The 20,600-nt window shown below is 34.7% G+C and overlaps 1 protein-coding gene across 31 annotated transcripts in view; it reads right to left on the reverse strand.

Moving 5' to 3' along the window:
• Window positions 1–2,321: 2,321 nt before the first annotated feature.
• CSNK1G3 (casein kinase 1 gamma 3) overlaps window positions 2,322–20,600 on the reverse strand; it is a 102,479-nt gene continuing 84,200 nt past the window's right edge. For 11 of the 31 annotated variants that reach the window (XM_073010729.1, XM_073010723.1, XM_073010725.1 and 8 more), the window contains 4 exons: window positions 12,869–12,975; window positions 12,329–12,352; window positions 11,110–11,162; window positions 2,322–3,408 (listed from right to left, as the gene is read on the reverse strand). In XM_073010729.1, coding sequence (XP_072866830.1) covers window positions 3,293–3,408; window positions 11,110–11,162; window positions 12,329–12,352; window positions 12,869–12,975 — 300 coding nt within the window. In that variant the 3' untranslated portion in view covers window positions 2,322–3,292. The remainder of the gene's footprint in view (window positions 3,409–11,109; window positions 11,163–12,328; window positions 12,353–12,868; window positions 12,976–20,600) is intronic. The other 20 variants (XM_038008557.2, XM_008014261.3, XM_008014263.3 and 17 more) reach the window with 5 other exon arrangements.

Genomic DNA, 20,600 nt, shown 5'->3' on the forward strand with positions numbered 1-20,600 from the left:
ACCAATAAGGGAATGTCAGTCTTAGGCTTCTGTTGGAGCTATTGAGAAAAATGGCCCTTTGTTTTTTGTTTTGCTGAAAATACTAAGATGGTGGATGGCCACTTTACCATGACACATAGAAAGTCTTCCTGATACTGAAAACAGCAGGGTAGGAAAGCAAAACCAAAAGATACGGAGAAGATTCCTGTCTTAACTCCAGGATTAAGCATGTCTGAAGGCAGTCCTACCACTCGACTTTTCAGTTAAATGAGATAATGCACACTCTTATTGCTCAAGCCAGGTTAAATTTCTGTCACTTTCAATTCAAAGAGTTCTGACTAATGCAACTATATATTCATTCAGATTGAAATCCCCATCTTAAGTCAAATTTTTCTAAATAGAACCTTTACAGTTATGTGTCATCTCCAGATCTTTCTCCTGCTTCTGAAGGTCTCTGCTGCTTCATGGACACAATATTGACAGGCTGAGAGAGGGCTGCTTTGCCTTATCTTACCTGTAGCATTCCTCAGTAAGTAGCATACCATTAATGCCATTTTGTAAACTCCCGTAAAGCACCTAGCACAATGATGAACTATGAGATACTGTTAGAAATATGGGCTCCCCATCTGCAATGATTTTAAAGTCATTCACTTAAAACTGGAATAATGCTTAATTTCTGTGAACATAATAGTATGATTCCATTCTCAAAGAGGAAAAATGATTCTATTTCCCTTATCAGAAGATGTATTTAACTATTGCTCTATTAAACAGTTCAGAGAAGTATAATTTTTTTTTCAATATTAAAGAAAGCTTAGATCCTTTCTAGTGTGTGCTCTTTACCACTGGATTTCAAGAAAGCAAAACAAAACATAAAATAACAAAAGCATATATCCTTCAGCTCTGCTTCCCATATATAACCAACTAAATAAAGCAAAATTTTAAAACTCCTATCTTAAATTAGGGAGTGACATTATTTTACCCATCATTAGAGGAAATGGGAAAGAGCAAGTTTAAAAAAACTACTTTTATTATTTTTTTTTTTATTTCTTTTTCAGTTACATACTTTTAAACAGGGATGTGTTTCATTATTCAGACATTCAGGCAATGTTGACTTCATTAGTGTTGACAGAAAATAAGCATAAAAATGCAAAACATTGTTGGCTTAACCTGAACATACCTGCATTACCTATTATTGACCAGTTTGTGTTGCCAAAAGACTTATTCCTTGGCATTAAAATGGAGCACTTAAAAATATTGCTAAAAAGCAAATGTCTACACACTGGTCTTTGCAGCAAATAAGGGTATTTATACTTTTAAAATATTTTAAGTCCATAATTGGATTAATATACACACCTTCTTATGTATAAGGAGTTCAGATCATATAAACACTGTACAATCCAAAAAACCCTACTGAGAATAAAACTAAATAGGCTTATGATAAGAAATACAGATATTCGCATGTATTTACAAATATCATAGACACACAAATTTGGTCAAATACTGTAAAGAAAGAAGTGGTTTCACATTATAATTGCCAAAACATCCATCTACCTTGCTCAAAGCAAATAAAAATATAAACTCAGTATGTAACTCCTGCAGTTTAAGACATCATGACAGTATACAGATAGAATGGAAACTGTTGACCAAATTATACAGCAAATGTTTTCTAGGTTAAGTATAGGTCTTTAAAATAAAAAGAGATCATTCACAGGATTCATAGCAACAATGAAAAACAATGTCCTGATTTGTGGTGTTCATGTGGGTGCCTAATTCATCAAAAAAATGCATTAAACTTTTGGCTAATAAGAAAAATAAATTACAAAGTATAATTAAATCCCTGTAAATGCAATAATGAAGTAAAAAAATGTAGATTTACTTTAATATACATCTTAAATGTTACCTTGAGACAATAAAAATAAATAAGCATGCCTGAAGGCACACACTTAAAGACAACGAAGAGACTGCATGGAAGGAGTAAGTAACAATTTTATAAATGAAAGATGAATATGAGATTTGTTCAATATAACTATCCTTCTAGCCAGGCTTTGTTTTAACCCTTCTTGAAAATTCTGGCTAGCAGAATGTGACAAAACTACATGTGTGTCTTTATGGCTTAAAACAAAGCATATTTGAAAAGTGGAATGGGCTTCCTTTTTTACAGAATTAGTTTTTTTTTTTTTTTTTTTGTTCATATGCAGGCACTTCAAAAGACTATGGAGGCAAAGCACCTGACCCATCCTTTCCAAAATATTTTTCAATCATCAAAATTATGCTAAAGAGTAGGAAAATTCCAGAGAATCAGCAAAGTTGAATACAAGAGACTAATGTGCACAGAGGGCATAGAGTGACCCACTTTTTATTGCTGGGGGTCTTTTTTTTATCAAAGAGCAAAATAATTACACAGACACCATTGCATGGCACATCCAAAGTTTTCTGCTTAAGGGAGAATGTAATCATTCAGCAGTAAGTTTCAGTGAGATTTCTTTAGGCTTCCACCTTATACATTGCAACAAGGTTCACATTTACTGCCTCTCCTTAGTGTATTTCTTTGTAACTCCAACATATATCACTGTTTGAAGTATTCATTTCTTGCTGTCTAACATACATTATTATTTGGAAGCATAAAGTTACATTGTACAAATATTTTGCATTTTAAAAAACAAGCACTTTTGCCACTTCTGCAACACAGTACTTCACATGGTGGTGCAACAAAAGCAGAGCACATATTTACCGCACTACTTAAGATTCATTTTACCACTACCATCTGCGGAACCCATATTGCTTTTTCCTCAGTACCTCTGGGCAGTGACTGTACCATGATTTCACAGAGAGAATGTTAATATGACTTATGAATAACAGTACCATCAGTAACACTGAAATCAATGCAGATGTCACAAAATATGAACTTCTCAAGGAATAACTTCTTTTAAATATTTGGGCAACTCTGTTTTCTCTGTTGTATTATCCACTGAGAAAGAAAATTCCTGTTTGATTATGCTCTTACAGAAGTTATAAAAAACCAGATTAGGTATACAACTGGTTGATACTTAAGATACTGTATGCTTTCTGCAACAGAAGAACTTCTGAAAAATGTTCTATAGAACTATATTCATCAATACCACCTCATTGGTCCATTCCATTCATTGATGGGCAAAGCACTCATGTTTTGACAAAACTTTAAAGCTTCCATAAAAGTTCAATTAGAAAAAAAAAAAAGAATGTAAGACAACCACAAAATGAAGTATGAAAGTATGACATTTTTGTTTCTAAGAGTGAGTCCTTGAAAATATATGTGGTCACTACAGAGATGATTTTAATCACAAGACAGCAGATGAACATGTAAGTAACTCCCCAGGATCTGTCTGTGTCCAGAGTCATTTGTGGCGCTGTATGGTTTTCCTTTTCCTTCGTTTGAAAAAACAGCAGCACCTGCAGATGAGGGAAACACTCTTTTTAGTTTAAAAGCACTAAAATGTCACAAAGTTGACTGTATCATATTAACTTAAATGATCATAAAAAGCAATAGTCTAGTGCAAGATAAACAGTGATTACACCAATGAAGCATATGTATTAGTGAAAATATGGCAGAGTTATTACTATTATGTTTCATCCACATGCCTTTTAAGAATAGCAAGACATTCTATGCAACATAAAAAGGAGCCATTAAATTCAAAAGGTTTTTCACTAAGACTAACTGAGAATTTCATTCTATGCATTCTCACCCTTTCTCCCAGATATTTATATGTGATTGTTGAAGCCATCAGAAAGGCAATAATGATCCTAACACTGGGGAGCTTATTCTTACCAATAATCAGTTTAGACTCCAAAAATAAAAAGATACTACAACATACACTAGTCAACATTTTCCATCATATTAAAAAAGTGAAAAACAGAAAACACATTTTATAGAATGTCAAGACTGGCAATTTTAAATTCTTTAAGGGTTAAAGAAGGTCAAGTTTATTGAAAGTTAAGGTAAAAACTATGCTTAATATTTAAAGTAGCACAACTGAAGTGATTCCATTGTACAAGTCAAAACTGCATATGCAAAACAATATAATCCTGACTTTTATTTCTAGGTGAAAAAAAATCTTGGCTGGGCACAGTGGCTCATGCCTGTAATTCCAGCACTTTGGGAGGCCAAGGCAGGAGGACTGCTTGAGCTCAGGAGTTTAAGAATTCAAGACTAGACTGGGCAATACAGCAAGACCCCATCTCTAAATCTCTCTCTCTCTTTAACTATATATACACATACACAAGTATCTCTAAATATATATACACACACACACACACACGCTGGACATGGTGGCACCCGCATGTTGTCCCAGCTCCTTGAGAGGCAGAGGCGGGAGGAATGTTTGAACTATGATTGTGCCACTGAATCCCACTCTGTGTAACAGAACAAGACCCTGCCTCTAAAAGAAAAAGTTTAAAAAAAAAAAAAATCTAGATGTAATCAATCCTTAAGAGAACTAGTTTCTCTCACAGTAAATTCTTCTAGTCATGAGGAGATGCAACACATCAAGGCTGCTGTGGGAAAATGCTGTGGTCTGGTATGAAATGAAAAATGAGAATCACTGATCTGCTCCCACCAAAAAGAAAAAGAAAAAAAAGTACATACACACCTATCTTAAAAGCCTCACAGTCTGAGTCAGTCTATTAGAATATATAACATGACAACACTACATATAGTTAGGCACCTTTTCTTTTAACCTTTAAACAGTCAACCCCTTCCTAACATTGAGTTTACTTTTGGCACAGACAAGCATGGTTGGGTATCCCTGATTTCCACTGAAACCCTCTGTGGGTGTGTGGGCATGTTTATAAATCACATTTTGTAATAAAAGCAAAGTATATTTATACACATGGTGATTTCATCACCGAGAGCTCCCAATTCAGACTGTGTATAATATGACCTTATAAAGATGTTTCTATAATTCTTACCAATCTATATTCATAAAAGAATAGCTTTGGCCCAGCGCGGTGGCTCATGCCTGTAATCCCAGCACTTTGGGAGGTCAAGGTGGGTGGATCACAAGGTCAGGAGTTCAAGACCAGCCTGACCAACATGGTGAAACCTTGTCTCTACTAAAAATACAAAAATTAGCTGGGCGTGGTGGTGGGCACCTGTAATCCCAGCTACTCAGGAGGCTGAGGCAGAAGAATCACTTGAACCCAGGAGGTGGAGGTTGCAGTGAGCCAAGATTGTGCCATCGCACTCCAGCCTGGGCAACAGAGTGAGACTCTGTCTCAAAAAAAAAAAAAAAAAAAAAAAAAAAAAATAGCTTCAGGTGTCCCATCCAGCAAAAGATTACAGAATATAACATAACTTCTAGATATGTTTTATATACTTCCGTGAAATAAATGTAAACAGAAATCTACATTGTCCAGTTAAATTACATAATCTCTCTACCCACATTATCTTTAGTCAAAAATAATTTTAAATTATTTATTGTGATTTCTGCCATAATTATGAAACAACTATGAGGGTACTGAAAACCAAATTACACAACTGCATTTTTTAAGTAAACCAAACAGTACACATCGACTAGACCATGGAATGTAAATAATAAAGATTCAACTAGAAATATATGTAATGATGAATGTTTATCAACTTTACTCTCATGGAGGTGACTAGCAGAAAGAACAGAAATGGATTACCCAGTCAAGAGCCTAGAGAAGAGCTGCCACAGTACAAGACTACAGATGTAAGAGATTTGTTCTGGATTTTAAAAAATAAGTCAAATTTATTTTTAACTGTCAGCTACCTAATATTTCTCAAATCTCAATTACTTTCTAAAAAATAAAATCCTTTACTCCAAATGAACCTTTAAATTTAAGACTTAGAAAAGAGAAGAAAAATGTCCAAATGGCAGAAAGCAAGACATAAAATAGGTATTTAGAAGTGACAGAATACTTAGAATATTAAATTTAAGTATATAGCCATATTTCAATTGAAATTTATTGTTTGATATAAAATTCCTTTAATAATGCTCACTATTCTTAAACACTGTCCCTTCAAATTCCAAATAGATTCTTTCAAAATTTTCTAAAGTTGTATTAGCCCTTTGAAATGGGTAATTTAATGTAATACACATTTTGATGAACAAGACCAAGTCCTAGATTTTCTACACTTGTATCAGCAATTTACTTTGCTTAGTTTGTATTTCCAGTACTGAGAGTTCTGAGAGTTGAGATCTTCACACTTAAGTAATCTTTCCTTCAACAGTGTTTTACTGAACTATGACAAGCACTTATTTGAAACTAAGTAAGATTTTCAAATAAATTCTAATGGCCCTTAAATTCAAACACAATCTAAAAAGGATATCTATTTTAAATAAATCCCACTAAATAAAGAACACATCCTTATAACAGATTTGCAAAAGTACAGCTGGCATGCTATTAAAGTTACTACCACCAGAGGACAGCATTGCCTTATGTGATACAAATACATCCAAACACATAGATAAGAGAGAGGTGCTAAAAATATGATATACTTACAGAAGTTAGGAAATAAATTGATGTTTTAACCTTATGGCTTATTTCTTAAGATAAAAGCAATTACCGAAATAGCTAATTCATAGCCTTAGTGATTAAGAAATCAGGTCTCATCTCAATTGCTTCCTCTTCCCCAGCACTTAATCTGAAACAGTGCTGCTCCCATGTAGCCACTTGATCACACTATTGTTTTATTTTTCTGTAATAACTTACTCTTACTTTGAAATTATTTTATTTATTATCTGCCTTTGCACTAGAATTTAAGCTTCATAAAGGACTGCTCAGTTATAGCCCAACAAACTGGCACAAAGTTAGTACTTATTTAATAGTGGTCCTCTCACTTCAGGCTCCTGAGTAGCTGGGACTACAGGCACCCAGCTGGCAATTTTTTAAAAATTATTTTTAGTGGAGACACGATCTCACTATGTTGCCCAGGCTGGTATCAAACTCCTGAGCTCAAGTAATCCTTCCACATCAGCCTCTCAAAATGTGAAGCTACATCTCCACTCTAAAATAATTTGGGAATAAATGTTAAGTCCTACTTAAGATGAACTTTAAAACAACTTTAGTTTCTTTAAATACTATTAGGCAACAAACAGGCAATCAAAACGGATCAAAGTCCGAAAACACACAAAGGCTTTTGCTATTGACACCGCACCACCATTTCTCCTTTGTTCATTGCCTTTTTCTTCATCTATTTGCCTTGTCTTCCTGGATATATGTCATATACTTTCTTCTCTCAAATCCACCCAGAAACTGAAGCATGTTTCCCTATCTGGATATGATGTTCTTATTTATCCCTTCTAAGATGACTCATTGCTCGCCCTTTGGTTGAGAGACTGTTGGTACCTCCTAGACCTACCCACGTAGGACTCCAGGACCTAGCTTCTCCTGACCTGGGTTGATGAGTGTACAGAAAGTATCTTTTATGGCATCTAATCTTTAATTCTTTCACAAAGAATATTTCCCCTTAAGGTTAAACCTGAAGTGTAATTTCATATCTCTGGATCTCTTGATTTAAAGAAAAATCGAGGAACCGTTTAGCTAAGCAAGAAGAGTTTAGATCAGAGAACAAGATCATCTACAAAATTACTCCAGCCAAAAGCCTGCAGGCCCATTTTCGTCTCCAACTTCTTCTTCCCTGTCCACTTGCAATTAGTCCCTTAAGTCTGAAATGACTTTCAAAATTTTCCCATCTTCTCATGTTGGCTTAGTTCAGAACTTTTCAACTCGCCGCCACCACTGCTAAGTGCCTTTTAAAGGACTTCCCAGTCTAAGTCTCTCCTCTCTCCAATCTGTCATCCAAATTGCCCCCATCATAAATAAGGCCATGCCCTTTTCCTCTTAAATCTCATCAATGATTCTACATTGACTAAAGCATTAGGTTCACACAGCTCTTCGGAATTTGGTTCCCAACCTATTTCCACCCTCCTCTTAGTCTCATCCTTCATTAGGCTTCCTTCCCAGGTGGCCTATACTATGGATGGAAGGAAGGGAAAAGTAAGAAGAAGCAAAAAATCTCCTTGCCATTCCCAGAATACACCAAGTGGGATTTCTTACCTCTGTATCTTTGCATATGCTCTTCTTTCCACTTAAAATCCATTTGCTCTCTCCCAAAAGAATGACACAGTCTCTGTCACTTTGTATTATAATTTTTCTACCTCTCTCTTCCTCACTGAACTGATCTCTTGAGGAAACATATTATTCTTTACTTATCTTTACAGTTCTAGAGACTATCAAACTCCTGAACACTCAGTATTATCGAAACTAAACAAATGGTCCCATACTGTAATCTTAAAACATTTTTTAAGGAACAGTTTGTTTACTAGAGACTACTAACCCAAAATATAAATTCTCCATCTAGTTTCATAGGAAAACAATTTATATTCTTAAACCATTTTCTGCAATCTGTTGAACCCCAGGAAGTGACATAAGCCTCATAACTGCAACCAAATTAATTTTCCTAAAGATCAACCTGATCATAGTTTCTTGGCTTAAAACCACATGTCATTTCTTGGCTTCCTTTCTTGTGCTGAGAAAGATAAGGTCCAAATTTGTTTACTGGCTACCAAGGCCCTTTGAGATTTGGGAAATTAGCCTATCTCAATTTTCATTAATGTGTTCATATATTCTCTGCCTGCATGAGTTACTCCTTGGACTGGTTCAATTCTTTCCTTGCTCCAACCTCTTCTCCCTGACTCCTTCCACCCATTTCCCTTGCCAAATCATTCTCATCTTTCAGAACTAGTGTAAATGCATCCTTACCCATGAGGACTTCTCTGATCTTCCCAACTAGGAGGACATACTCCATTTTCTGAACTCCAGTAATAATTATCCCTCTCCTACATGATTAGCAATCGTGTAATACTTTGTATTAGACCAATGATCCTTAACCCTGGCTGCTCCTTAGAGTCACCCGAGTTTTTTTAAAAATACTGATAACCAAGCCCCACCACAGACCAACTAGTAAAATCAGAAACCTTGAAAATACAGCCCAAATATTAGTACATTTTTAAAACTCCCTAGGTAACTATAATGTGAAATCAAGGTTGAGAACCATTGTATAAAAGTTGTTGGTATACGTTCCATCCAACTTAATGGTATACAAACTTTGACATACCTTAATAATCATCATATTATCAAACACACGATAATCTGTTCAGTAAATATTAGAAGAAGGAAAGAAAGAAAAAGAATAAAAGACGGTTTCATACTACTTAAAAAGTAAATACTTAAATTATTTTGTTCTCCTAAATACGTGGAATGAATGATGAAGGTGCTATCATTTGCATCACCTGTCTTAAAATTCTCAACTACAGTAAACAAGAAAGACAAAACCTCATTACTAATGAAGCTAATTAGCTTTCCCATCATTTTCCATATGGGAGAAAGAGTATTTTCCATCATTTGGAAATCAAATATTTACCCCAATGAGGTATTATTCTCAGGAAACATGAGGATGCTAAAATGTGCATTATAGAATACATTCTACTTAATGGGGTGGGGTGAGAAGGATCTCTGCTAATTATAGGTAAGACGAAAGATGAAAAAGAAATTCTGAAAGAGAATTCTAAGCACGTCCCTAGTTATGTGTTAAATGGTGGCAGAGAGAAGTGTAAGATGCAATTTAGAAAAGGAGCTGGGTATGGTGGTGTGCACCTATAGTCCCACCTACTGGGGAGTCTGAGGCAGGAAAATCACTTGAGCCCAGTAGTTCAAGGCCAGCCTTGGCAATATAGCAAGATTCCTATCTCTTAAAAAAGAAAAAAAATCATGCCCAAATTTCTTAGTCACAGATTAAGAGGAGATGAGGAACACAATAATAAACTTGTAGAAACGTTAGAATAAACCTAAAGAAAAAAATCTTGTTTAAATAGAATGTTTAACCAGCAAAGAGGTAGGAAAGTTCTGAGGATTTCTGTAACCTACCTAACCCACCTGATGTAAGGCTTCACTGATATCATGAGTTGCTATACTTTTTTTAAAACAACCATTTTATTAAGATATTTTTCATGTTATAAAATTTATCCTTTCAAAGTATATAATTCAGTGTGTTTTAGTATTCACAATTGAGCAGCTATCACCACTATCTAATTTCAGAACATTTCCATCACTCTATAAAGATATCCCATCCTCCTCTTCCCTGCCCTGGGCAATCACCAATCTTTTGGTGCCTATATATTTGCCTATTCTGGACATTTCATTTAAATGGATTCACATAACATGTGGCCCTTTTGTATTTGGCTTCTTTCATTTAGCACAATGTTTTCAATTTCATTTCTTTATATTGTCAAATGGCAGTCCATTGTATGGGTATACCACACTGTTAATTATTTAGTAATGATTTATTAGGACATACAGCCACTAGGAATCTGAGGATGAAAAAAATCCTTATTTTCAAGAAATTCAGTAAGTTTCAAGAAGTGGGAAGTACATAAAGAGGATAACATAGCAAAGGCAGATTTAAGGAACCAATGCTCTATAAAGTTCAGAATGGAAAACGGAGTTGCAAAGATAGGCAGGGGCCAGACCGTGACAGGTATGAGAGGCCTTGATGCCATGCCAAGAAATATGGCAGGCAATGGAGAATGCTTCCTATAGGAACAGCCTTCCCACCACTTCCTTCTTTCACATCCTCCAGTGTCTACAGATAGGGACCCAAACACACACCCACACTCATCCCAACTACATAAATTACTATGCCATTCTTCAGAGCCACTTTCCATCAAGTATTCTCTGATCATCCATGTCAGCAAGTAATCTTTATCTTTACAACCTCTAACCATTTTTTAAAATACCTTTTTCATCATATTATAATATACCGACATATACTAGTACAACTGCAATCTTCCTGCTGGCTGTACTTAAGAACAAGGACAGTATTAGGTATTTCGGAAACCTCAGCAGTGTAACTGCTAAATGAATAAATGGATAAATTTAATAAATTTGATTAAAAGCAAGTCTCCAGGAGGATGTAAACACAGAACCGCTAGTTTCAGTGAAGAACGTGGGTATGGAAGTAAAAATATAGAACACAGATAAAAGAGGCAAAAGCCCAAAAACAGAGATGAGAAATGTCACTGGCAGCTGGAAGAGAAGAAATAAACAGGGGTAATAATAGCTATTGAGTACCTGCTGTGTGCCAGACAAAACACCAGGGCTTTATCACATTTAATTTTCTCAACCTATGAAATAGGTATTATTAGCTTCATTTTACAGAAAAAGAAACAAGCTTTCTTGAAGGTAACAAATCAGTGGCAGAAACAGGATTCTACAAACTATGTTTAACTGCAAAGGACATGTGCAGTCGAATCTGTCACACCACCACCCTACTTTCCTGTCTTAGGATTGTACCTAAAATTCACAAAGATAAGCTGTTGTTTTTATCTCTGATTTAAAAACACACAAGAAAGACTATACTTTCAGGGATTTATTTCTGTGGTTCATAAAAATATACAAGTATACAGCTAATTATATCTTGAAATACACTAGTCTTAGTCACACTGTCAATACATTCTATATTCAAAAGTGATTAAAATGGATTCTTAATCACTGCTCTTTAAGAAAAAAATCCACGAAAGTTTCCTAATTTTGCAGCCAGCAAATGAGCATTATTTTGAAAATTATATAAGGTGTCTTTGGATATAAGTAAAATATTTCAAAATTTACTAAACTAAGCAACTTCCTTTATTCACTCCCAGTCTGACTCAAAATTTGTCCTGAAACTGACAGAAGCATTTAAGCACAGTATTATAACTAAAGGCAAATGTCAGAAAATAATTTAAATCCCCAATTATTTCTATTAATATTACTTTCCATAATATCTGCAATTATTAGTAACTAGATGAGGATTTTTAAAATGGCTTTCTTACTACAAGGTTATCATGAAATTTATCAATATTGTATTCAAGGGCAATGATAAATGGTTAGTAAATGAAATACTGTTTTAGTGATACTACTCTGGGGGATGAGATCTGCTACATGTATTTAACAATTGCAAACAAAAAAGAAAGCTTAATGCAAAAATCTATCTATTTAAACAGCAAATAAAAACTATTATAAAACAAATGCACAAGCACAAGCAGGGTTGGTGTATCATCTATGCAATTAAAAAGTGGCCCCAAATCTATGTCACTTAAAGTAAAAAAGTTGCAGCAGGCAAAAGAGCTCCTCAAACAATTATTTCTTGCTTTTTCTGAGCTATCTTAATGATATCAAATACTTTTGAATAACTTTTACCAATTATAATTGTTGTGTTGAGAGTTTTGTTTTCAAAATACACAAAATGATGCTAAATATTTGAAATTACAGTCAACGGAGCTATTTCTGCCTGCCTACACTTGAGACTCACCACATGTTCAACACTTTCTGGCAGCTATACACACACAAAAAAAAAATACAAGGAAAAAAAAGAGAGACAGAGAGAGAGAATCAGAAACAGCCCACATTGAAATTATCACATTGTTTTTCATACTTAATTTTTTCCAAGCAATGTTTTTATAATTTATGTTTTGAAAAACTAATTCAAAATATTAAAACATGCATTTTATAAAGTTAATATTTATTCTTATGCTTACAGAAAAAAGACTGATAGTACATCAATAACTTCCATGCATCAACACTCCTAAAACTCAAAAGCTAAAAATAACGCTGTCAATTCTAAATAAGAATTTGAACACAGTTCTTAAATATTTTGTATTATTAAAATATTTACTGGAATAGAACTGTTTTAAACTTATTCTAGTGATTAAAATAATTAAGTATACCACTTGTTTTGCATGCACCTATTCCCTAAAAAAAATTTCCTGAAATAATCGTATGTAACTATAAATCTCAAACATGCATAATTTAAAAACAGAGAGTTACTAAAACAAGTAAAATAAACACATACTTGGTTTCATCCATCACTTCTACTTCAGTAGGGGCTGTGATGGGTGCATTTGAACGTCCTGCGGTGGGGTCATCTGTGTTTAACTCTCCATTTGTAGAACTTACAACCTGTTTAAAAAAATTTTTTATATATATACATATGTACACACACTCATAAATATACATACATACTAAATAGGTTATACAAGGATAAACATAATTAAGGTTAAAGTATTTCAATTAGAAAGTTAATGTGAGGAACAAAACAATAGGTAGCAACATGTTCATAACTAAATACAGTAATAGGTCTAGCATTGTATTAAAGATCAAGGTCATCTAAAATGTGCTTTTCAACTTACTTCCTTTCCTTTTCGAAATCTCTGTCTTCCGTCTCCTTCCCTCTGGTTTTTAAGGCTAACTCCTACATGTATGTCTCAATCAGTTTCCTCTTGTGTGCCTATGTCCTTTGGCACCTTGCTATATCATGAATTACTTTCCTTGAATATTGAAAACTTCAATATTACTCCTTCTAATGGACCCTTCACTTCAATCTGCAATTATGCTCAAGTCTCCATTTCAAACCGCCCGTTTAAATAGACAACACCATCATTCACCCAGTTGTTCAAATGTAGGGGTCACTGTGATTCCTCTTTAACTTAAAACCCACATCTAATCCATCAATGGCAGATCCTGTTAAATCCTTCTCCAAACATATCCCATATCTAATAAGTTCTTACCATCTCTATTAATACAAGGACTCCAGTCCAAGCCACTATGATATCTTATGTGATTAAGAGCAAAAACCTATTATCTAGTCTTCTGCTTTGTCCCCCACTCAAAAGTATTGTCCACACAGCAATCAGGGTGCTCCTTTTAACATGCAAATCACATCACATATAGCTCCCTGCTTAAAACTCTCCAACTCTTGGCTTCCCGTTTCACTTAGAATAAAAAATCTATACTCCTTACACAAATTGACAAAGTCCCACATGATGTGATGCCTGCCTACCTCTCTGATCTCACATCACCTTCTCTGAAGCTCACTAGCCTCCATCCAGTATGTCAAGATTCTTCCCACTTACAGGCCTTGGCATTATCTATTGTCACTGCCTAGAATTCTCTTCCTACTTATTAGCTGACTTCTCATCTTTCAGATTCTCAAAGAGCATCTCTGAGACAGGCCTTTTCTATCACACAGCTAAAAATGTCTATGCTGACAGTCTTTTATGTTACACCCTATTTTAAATTATCTGTAGAGTATTTATCAGTGTTTGTGTTTTTCTTACCCGCTTGCTCATTTATTTGTTGTATTTCTTGACATCCGTCCCTACCTCCATCAAAATTAAGCTCCAGGGAAACAGAGACCTTGAATTGTTTCCTGCTACGCCTGGCACAGAATAGGCACTCAATAAATATTTGTTGAAATAAATGAATGCATGTACGCATGAATGAAATCCTGAAACAAGATAAAAATCATGCGGAAATTCCCAAATTCTCCCAAATTCTCTTGTTTCCGCAAATTCACCTTATTGTCTTTTTGGAAAAAAAGTATATAACTCACCACTTCCATTTTTATAAAATTTTCCATGTGTTTATTCCTTTACTCCTTGCAATCAGTTCTCCAACCCTACATAAGAACCCTAATAAGAGTTATCTTAAAGGTTACCAAAGATTCCTAGAAAATGTATTCAGGACACTCTGCTCGGTGCCTCATTTTCTTGTACATCAAATCACTTGGCAATCGCTGAAAATTCTGGAGTAAGATGGGTCTAGACTCAAAGCCTAGCTCTACCACTTACCAGCTATGAGACTCTGGGAAAGATACCTTACCTTGCTAAACCTTAGTGTTCTCAAGTATGAAATGGTGAACAGCAGCATCTAATTAACAAAGCTGACACGAGGGTGAGATGAGATCAATATATAAATGTCAACATATAAAGCACAGTGCCTGGCATATGGGAAGAGCTCAATAAATGGTGGCCATCATTATCACTATGTTTCATCTATAATCATGGCTTCAACTATCACCTCTAGGTAAAGGACTCCCTAGCCCTAACCACTCACCCATATCTTCAGTTTGCTAAGCCAAGTTTGGCACCTCAAACTCTGCATTTCTGAAGGAAAATTTATCCTACTCCCTCTGAAATGTATTGCTCTTCCCATGACTCCCATTTCAGTTAAAGCCCTCCCATCTTCTAGACTTCCAGACTCAAAAATCTAAGAATTCTCTTTGATGCCCCTCCTACTCACTACCTAATCTCTTTAAATGAAATAAAAGGTCAGCAACACTGGCATGGGCAACAGAGTTGGCAACTGACTATTAGACTTAAAAGTAGTATTTATAGTACATTATATTTTTAAAACTTAATTAAGTTCTTACTTTAGTCTACAACACGCTAGGCACTGTTCTAGGTATTTGGAATACCAAAGTAAGCAAGATAAACATCCCTGTCCTTGTAGACCTGACACTTTAGTGTGGAGAAACAAGACCCTCTCCATTTCCAAGGAAAGTATTAATAACTACAAATCAGCCAACATATTTGAGTTAACTTAGGAATAGTGGAAATTCAGTTTCCTATATCCTATATGGAGTAAGTACTTAGAAATGAACACTGCATTTGTGCCTACAGCTGAAAACACACAAAACTGCCTTGATAATCTTCAAAGGCAATCTAAAGAAAAGAATACTCTTACATCTAAGCATGCCTCTCCTTTTCTGGGGTACTTGCTTCCTCCTTTCTGTCATTCTATTGAGTTGTAAATTTTTTCTCTTTATTTCTCTCTCTCTGAAAACATTTAAAAATAATTATCTGTTCTAATTATTGAACATAATTTGGTTCTTTATTCTTAATTTTGAAAATGTCAGAGCCTCTGCACTAAATTGGAAAGGAGATAGAAAGCAGTATTCTTATCTCACATATTCTCCACTACCTTGAACAGAGTACATGTATCCAGTACATAATCAAACAGTTCACTGAACAATTTCCACTGCTCTTTTCTCAACATACTATTCAACAGGTTTCTTAGTCTCCCTTTTGTTCAATGGCCCTAGAAAGGTAGAGGGATGCCACCTCAACTTACAGGCAGCTCCTCTGACACGTCTTCCCTTATTTTAAGCAACATAACTGAAAATTTTAAAACCCAGGTAGTCTAAATTCTAGCAACATTAATTACAACACATTTTCTAGCAACAGTGACTATATATACACTGCAATTATATAATCTGATTTACTTCAGTTCACAGAGGAAGACTTTTTATACCTGACTTTGGTAAACTTTATTTTATTGAAATGTTTCAAATCCCATTTTACCTGGTTGACCAGAACCAGACCAGAAAGAAGCAACATCTTCCTTTAATGTAAATATTCCAGGGTTTCCCAGATTCCCCAATCCTCTGAGTAGAGACTAGTATCCCAAGCTCAGAATAGAATCACTGTGGTAACAGAGTTAAGATAGGATATTGTTGTTGACCTTCATAAAACTGGCCTATTTAACACCAGTGACTTGAGACTGTATCATGGCATTAAAAGTATTTTCACTTAAAATTTGTGCCTTTTTGCAAAAGGGTTTTACAAAGAAGTAATGAAGATATAATACTGTAAATAATATATCATTATATTCCTGGAAGGCTAAAACAATCAAGTATGTACAAATTTTTTTATAAGCCAAATTCTAAAGAACAATTCTACTTAAGTGACATTTCTAGAATTATAACTTGAACTAGAAGATGAGTCTCTGAAATACTAGTGTACATCAGGCTGATTTCTTAAAAGTATATAAAAATGGCAGATATTCTGAGGTTTGACATTTCAAAAAATAATTCAGGCATTATACAGGATTGTTGTTGTTCTTAAAAAAAAATTTCCTCTGACATTCTCAATTTGACAAGAAACTTACTACAGTTCTTATTTTAAGAAGATTTAAAAAAAAAAAAAAGGCAACTAGACTCCAGTTTTACTGTCAGAATTTAAGAGGGCTATTGGAGAAAGAGCTCACAAGCAAGTCTGAGACATAATCGTAAACTTAACAGATGCCTGACAAATCCAATTCCAAAAGATGTTATTCTTATAGACTTTATAGAGTACAGACATAACACATAGTATCTTTATTGTCAATGATTTTTAAAAGCCAATTAATGTACTTTCCAAATATAATGAATTCATACACATTAGTTATACTACTGTCTTCCTAACTGCTTTTTTTGTTTTGTTTTTGAGATGGCGTCTCATTCTGTCACCCCGGCTGAAGTGCAGTGGCACAATCTTGGCTCATTGCAACCTCCGCCTCCCGGATTCAAGCGATTCGCCTACCTCAGCCTCCCAAGTAGCTGGGATTACAGGTGTGCACCACCATGCCCGGCTAATTTTTGTATTTTTAGTAGAGATGGGGTTTCATCATGTTGGTTAGGCTGATCTTGAACTCCTGACCTCAAGTGATCAACTGCCTCAGTCTCCCAAAGTGCTGGGATTACAGGCATAAGCCACCACGCCCCGCCTGTCTTCCTAATTTCTATTTGATATCCTGTAAGCAAGATTAACAAGTAGAGCCTTGATACAATGTATGAATTTACCAAATATATTAATTAGCCAAATTCTTATCTATCCAATCATCTATTAGAAATTCTAAAACATTATATATTTATGTATTCAACTTTTTTAAAAGGCATCTATAAGAAAGCATACTAATGAGATATATTAATAGTTAAAAGAGTGACTTCAAATAATTTCCTGAACCTGTGTTACAGTATACATATACTATATGAAACCAACTTCTTTACATATCCTAAAGACTAAAGGCATAATTGGTATTCTTGGTATTGCAAAAGATGACCCTAAAGCACAGTGACATGCTCACAAACTTTCAACAAAGATAAGCCAAAATGGATTTTCAATTAACTCTCACTCAGGATAATTATTTTCCTTGATCATCACAGTCTTCAGAGATGTTACTGTAAATGTTAATGCAAAAAAAATAAATAAATTCATAATACTGATTTACCCCAATGATAACAGATAAGGAATTTCCTAAACTAGATCAAAGGAGATGAACTACAATTTATGTAATAAAGGCATATAACTATACTCCTTCCACAACCTCTCTTTTGCAGATTTCAGTACCCCAGAAAACTACGAATAGAAAGATGTGATTGTAATAGTCACTAGATTTTGTTCCTTGTTAATAACTGCATTTTCAAATATTTTATAGACTAAAACTAGTATTAGAAATGTTTTAGAAAGGTCAGTATTCACAATTAATGTAATTGAGATAATGGTATCTACTATTCCTCTCGACTTTTAATCACGTATATTTTATTATCATCTCAAGATACATTTGCCTAATCCTTTTCGGTTATCACCAGCTGTATTTTTATTTGTTCTGATGCTTCATCGGCTGAAAGATCAGACTGCTTATTACAACAATGAATGTTATTCTTTCGTTTTCCTCAACAATGCCTGGTTGCACAACATATATGCACCATTTGTAATTCTGCCCCTTTTTCTCCCAAGTGCTCAGAGTCATACTATTCGTTAGATTCAAACCAAAGATTGTACAACTATAAGAGATTTCCGAACAATCAGGAGGTATTCAAGTACATGTACATAGTACAAGCATGTAAACAATTTTTCAGCAGTGTCCTTAATATTTGTCTTTTTACCTTTGCTTACAGTTGCCTCTATACAGGATCAGATTTTCAGTTGGCACTGAGCTCAATGGATTTGTGCTACAGTGAAAAGCACAGCTAAAATGGAATTAGAGATTACTACTATCTGTTGTCAGTGGTATATTTTAAAACCTAATTTTGGGGATTTTGATTTGCCATGTAGAAACGTATCAAAAAGGGGTAACAACGGGAACTTTTCCTCAGGCCCATACCCAACTAAACTCAACCTTCTAATTCTTTTCAAGGTCTTTCATTTCTTGTTATCCCCACTACTCAATATTTTTCCTCAACTACAGACTTTTGACAGCTGTATCCCTTATTTAGACTTGTCTCCTTTCAATCTAGTCTCCAGCAAAAGCAATCTTTAGAAAACACTAATCAAACTTGGTCTCCCAATCCCTTATGGCTACCCATTATCCTCAGAATAAAGCCAAATTTAGTAACAAGACCCGGTAGATCCTTCATGATTTACCTCCAGCATACCTTCTCAGTCTCATTTCTCAACACACACCAGCTTGACTAAATCAGCTTCTCAATATGTCTCTCTCGCCACCTTATTCATATTGTCTTCACTGCCTGGTATACTCCTCTCTTGACCCCTTCTATCTTCTTCAGTTGATTAACTCCCACTGATTCTTTATGTCTCAGTTTAGATGTCACTTTCCCCAGAAAGTCTTGACTCATCCAGGTTAGGTGCTTTTCCTATCAACTCTCCTAGTACCCTGTGCTATCTCCACGTATCACCCTGCGTGTTCATCAGCCTTCTCCACTGACTTCTTTATGGACACAGGCACTATGTCTTTATACACTTCTTTTCATTCAAAAAAACTTAGAAGAGCCTAGCATATAACGAACACTTAGCTATTTGCTGAGTAATGAATGGCCAAGACACTGAATGTGGTTAAGTCTGAGTTTCTCAGCCATATTTATTATTACCAATGATTCTAAGAGAGAACCAAGAGGGGCACACTTGATTCCCCTAGGGGTTTTCCAGAACACAGGCTGATATAAAATAAAGTTTTTAGATATTTGAATATTATTCTTATTCTTATTCTCGTGAATGGAAAAAGTTTATCGAATGTACAGCTGTATCTTTTTAGCTACTGACTTAATATGATTGAACTAAAGAGATAAAATTAGAAAAATCCCATTCATCAATGCTTTCTTTTGACTATACCTCTAATACTTCACTTCCCAGAGATCAATAAAACTACTACTCAAGTTTCTTAATTTGCAAAAACAATAGATTCTACTTATCTAACACTTCCTAAGCCTCAAGCTCTATGTTAATTACTCTTTAAAATTTTCACAACAAAACCATAAGGTAGAGGAATTGTTAAAATCCTCATTTACTAATAAATAAACTTGGCACAGAATTTGAACTCAAATCTGACTGCAGAGCTTGGGCTCTTAACTGCAACATCATCAACTTGGTAACTCTATGTCTGGTCTGCTATACAGTAATTCTGGAAAGGTGGGGAGTTCAAATTTAGACTCTGCTGGTAATTTCCACTAAAAGTACATGTGAAATAAATATCTGAGGATCTTTCCATAGGTCAAAAATGGCAAGAGATTTCATCTTATATGTCAACTCTAAAGAGCTTGGAATGATTTTCAGTGCTGCACTGACAGCAAAGATCAGTCCCAAGGAAAAGACTGCACTGATGAGGAGTGAAAGCCATAGTTTTACCAAAGGCTCATTTTAAGTAACTGTTGATTCTGTTTCTGGATATCCTAAATCTGTATCACATTTCAACACCAGACAGCTACCTATTAATTATGGAAATGTCTTTCCTAAAATATCTATTTGATGATATACTCTTAGTATGTTTGTTATGAATAATTTAATTGCCATATAAAGTCTTTGCCTCTCCTACAAAGCCAATGCTTGAAAGTTTGTTCAACAGGTGATTTAATGATCACTGCACAAAGAAGCCCAAGGCAAATTCTTCTCATACTTTTGTAGTACTAAAAAGTTTTTTTCTCTATTTCTCCTCCATCAGACAATGAGAGTAATATTAATAGAACATATTGCTTCCCTTTCTGCCTTCATTTAGAAACAAACATAGTATTCAATTATAATAATATTAGT

The sequence above is a fragment of the Chlorocebus sabaeus genome, chromosome 23 (genome assembly GCF_047675955.1).
Source record: "Chlorocebus sabaeus isolate Y175 chromosome 23, mChlSab1.0.hap1, whole genome shotgun sequence".
Classification (NCBI taxonomy): domain Eukaryota; kingdom Metazoa; phylum Chordata; class Mammalia; order Primates; family Cercopithecidae; genus Chlorocebus; species Chlorocebus sabaeus.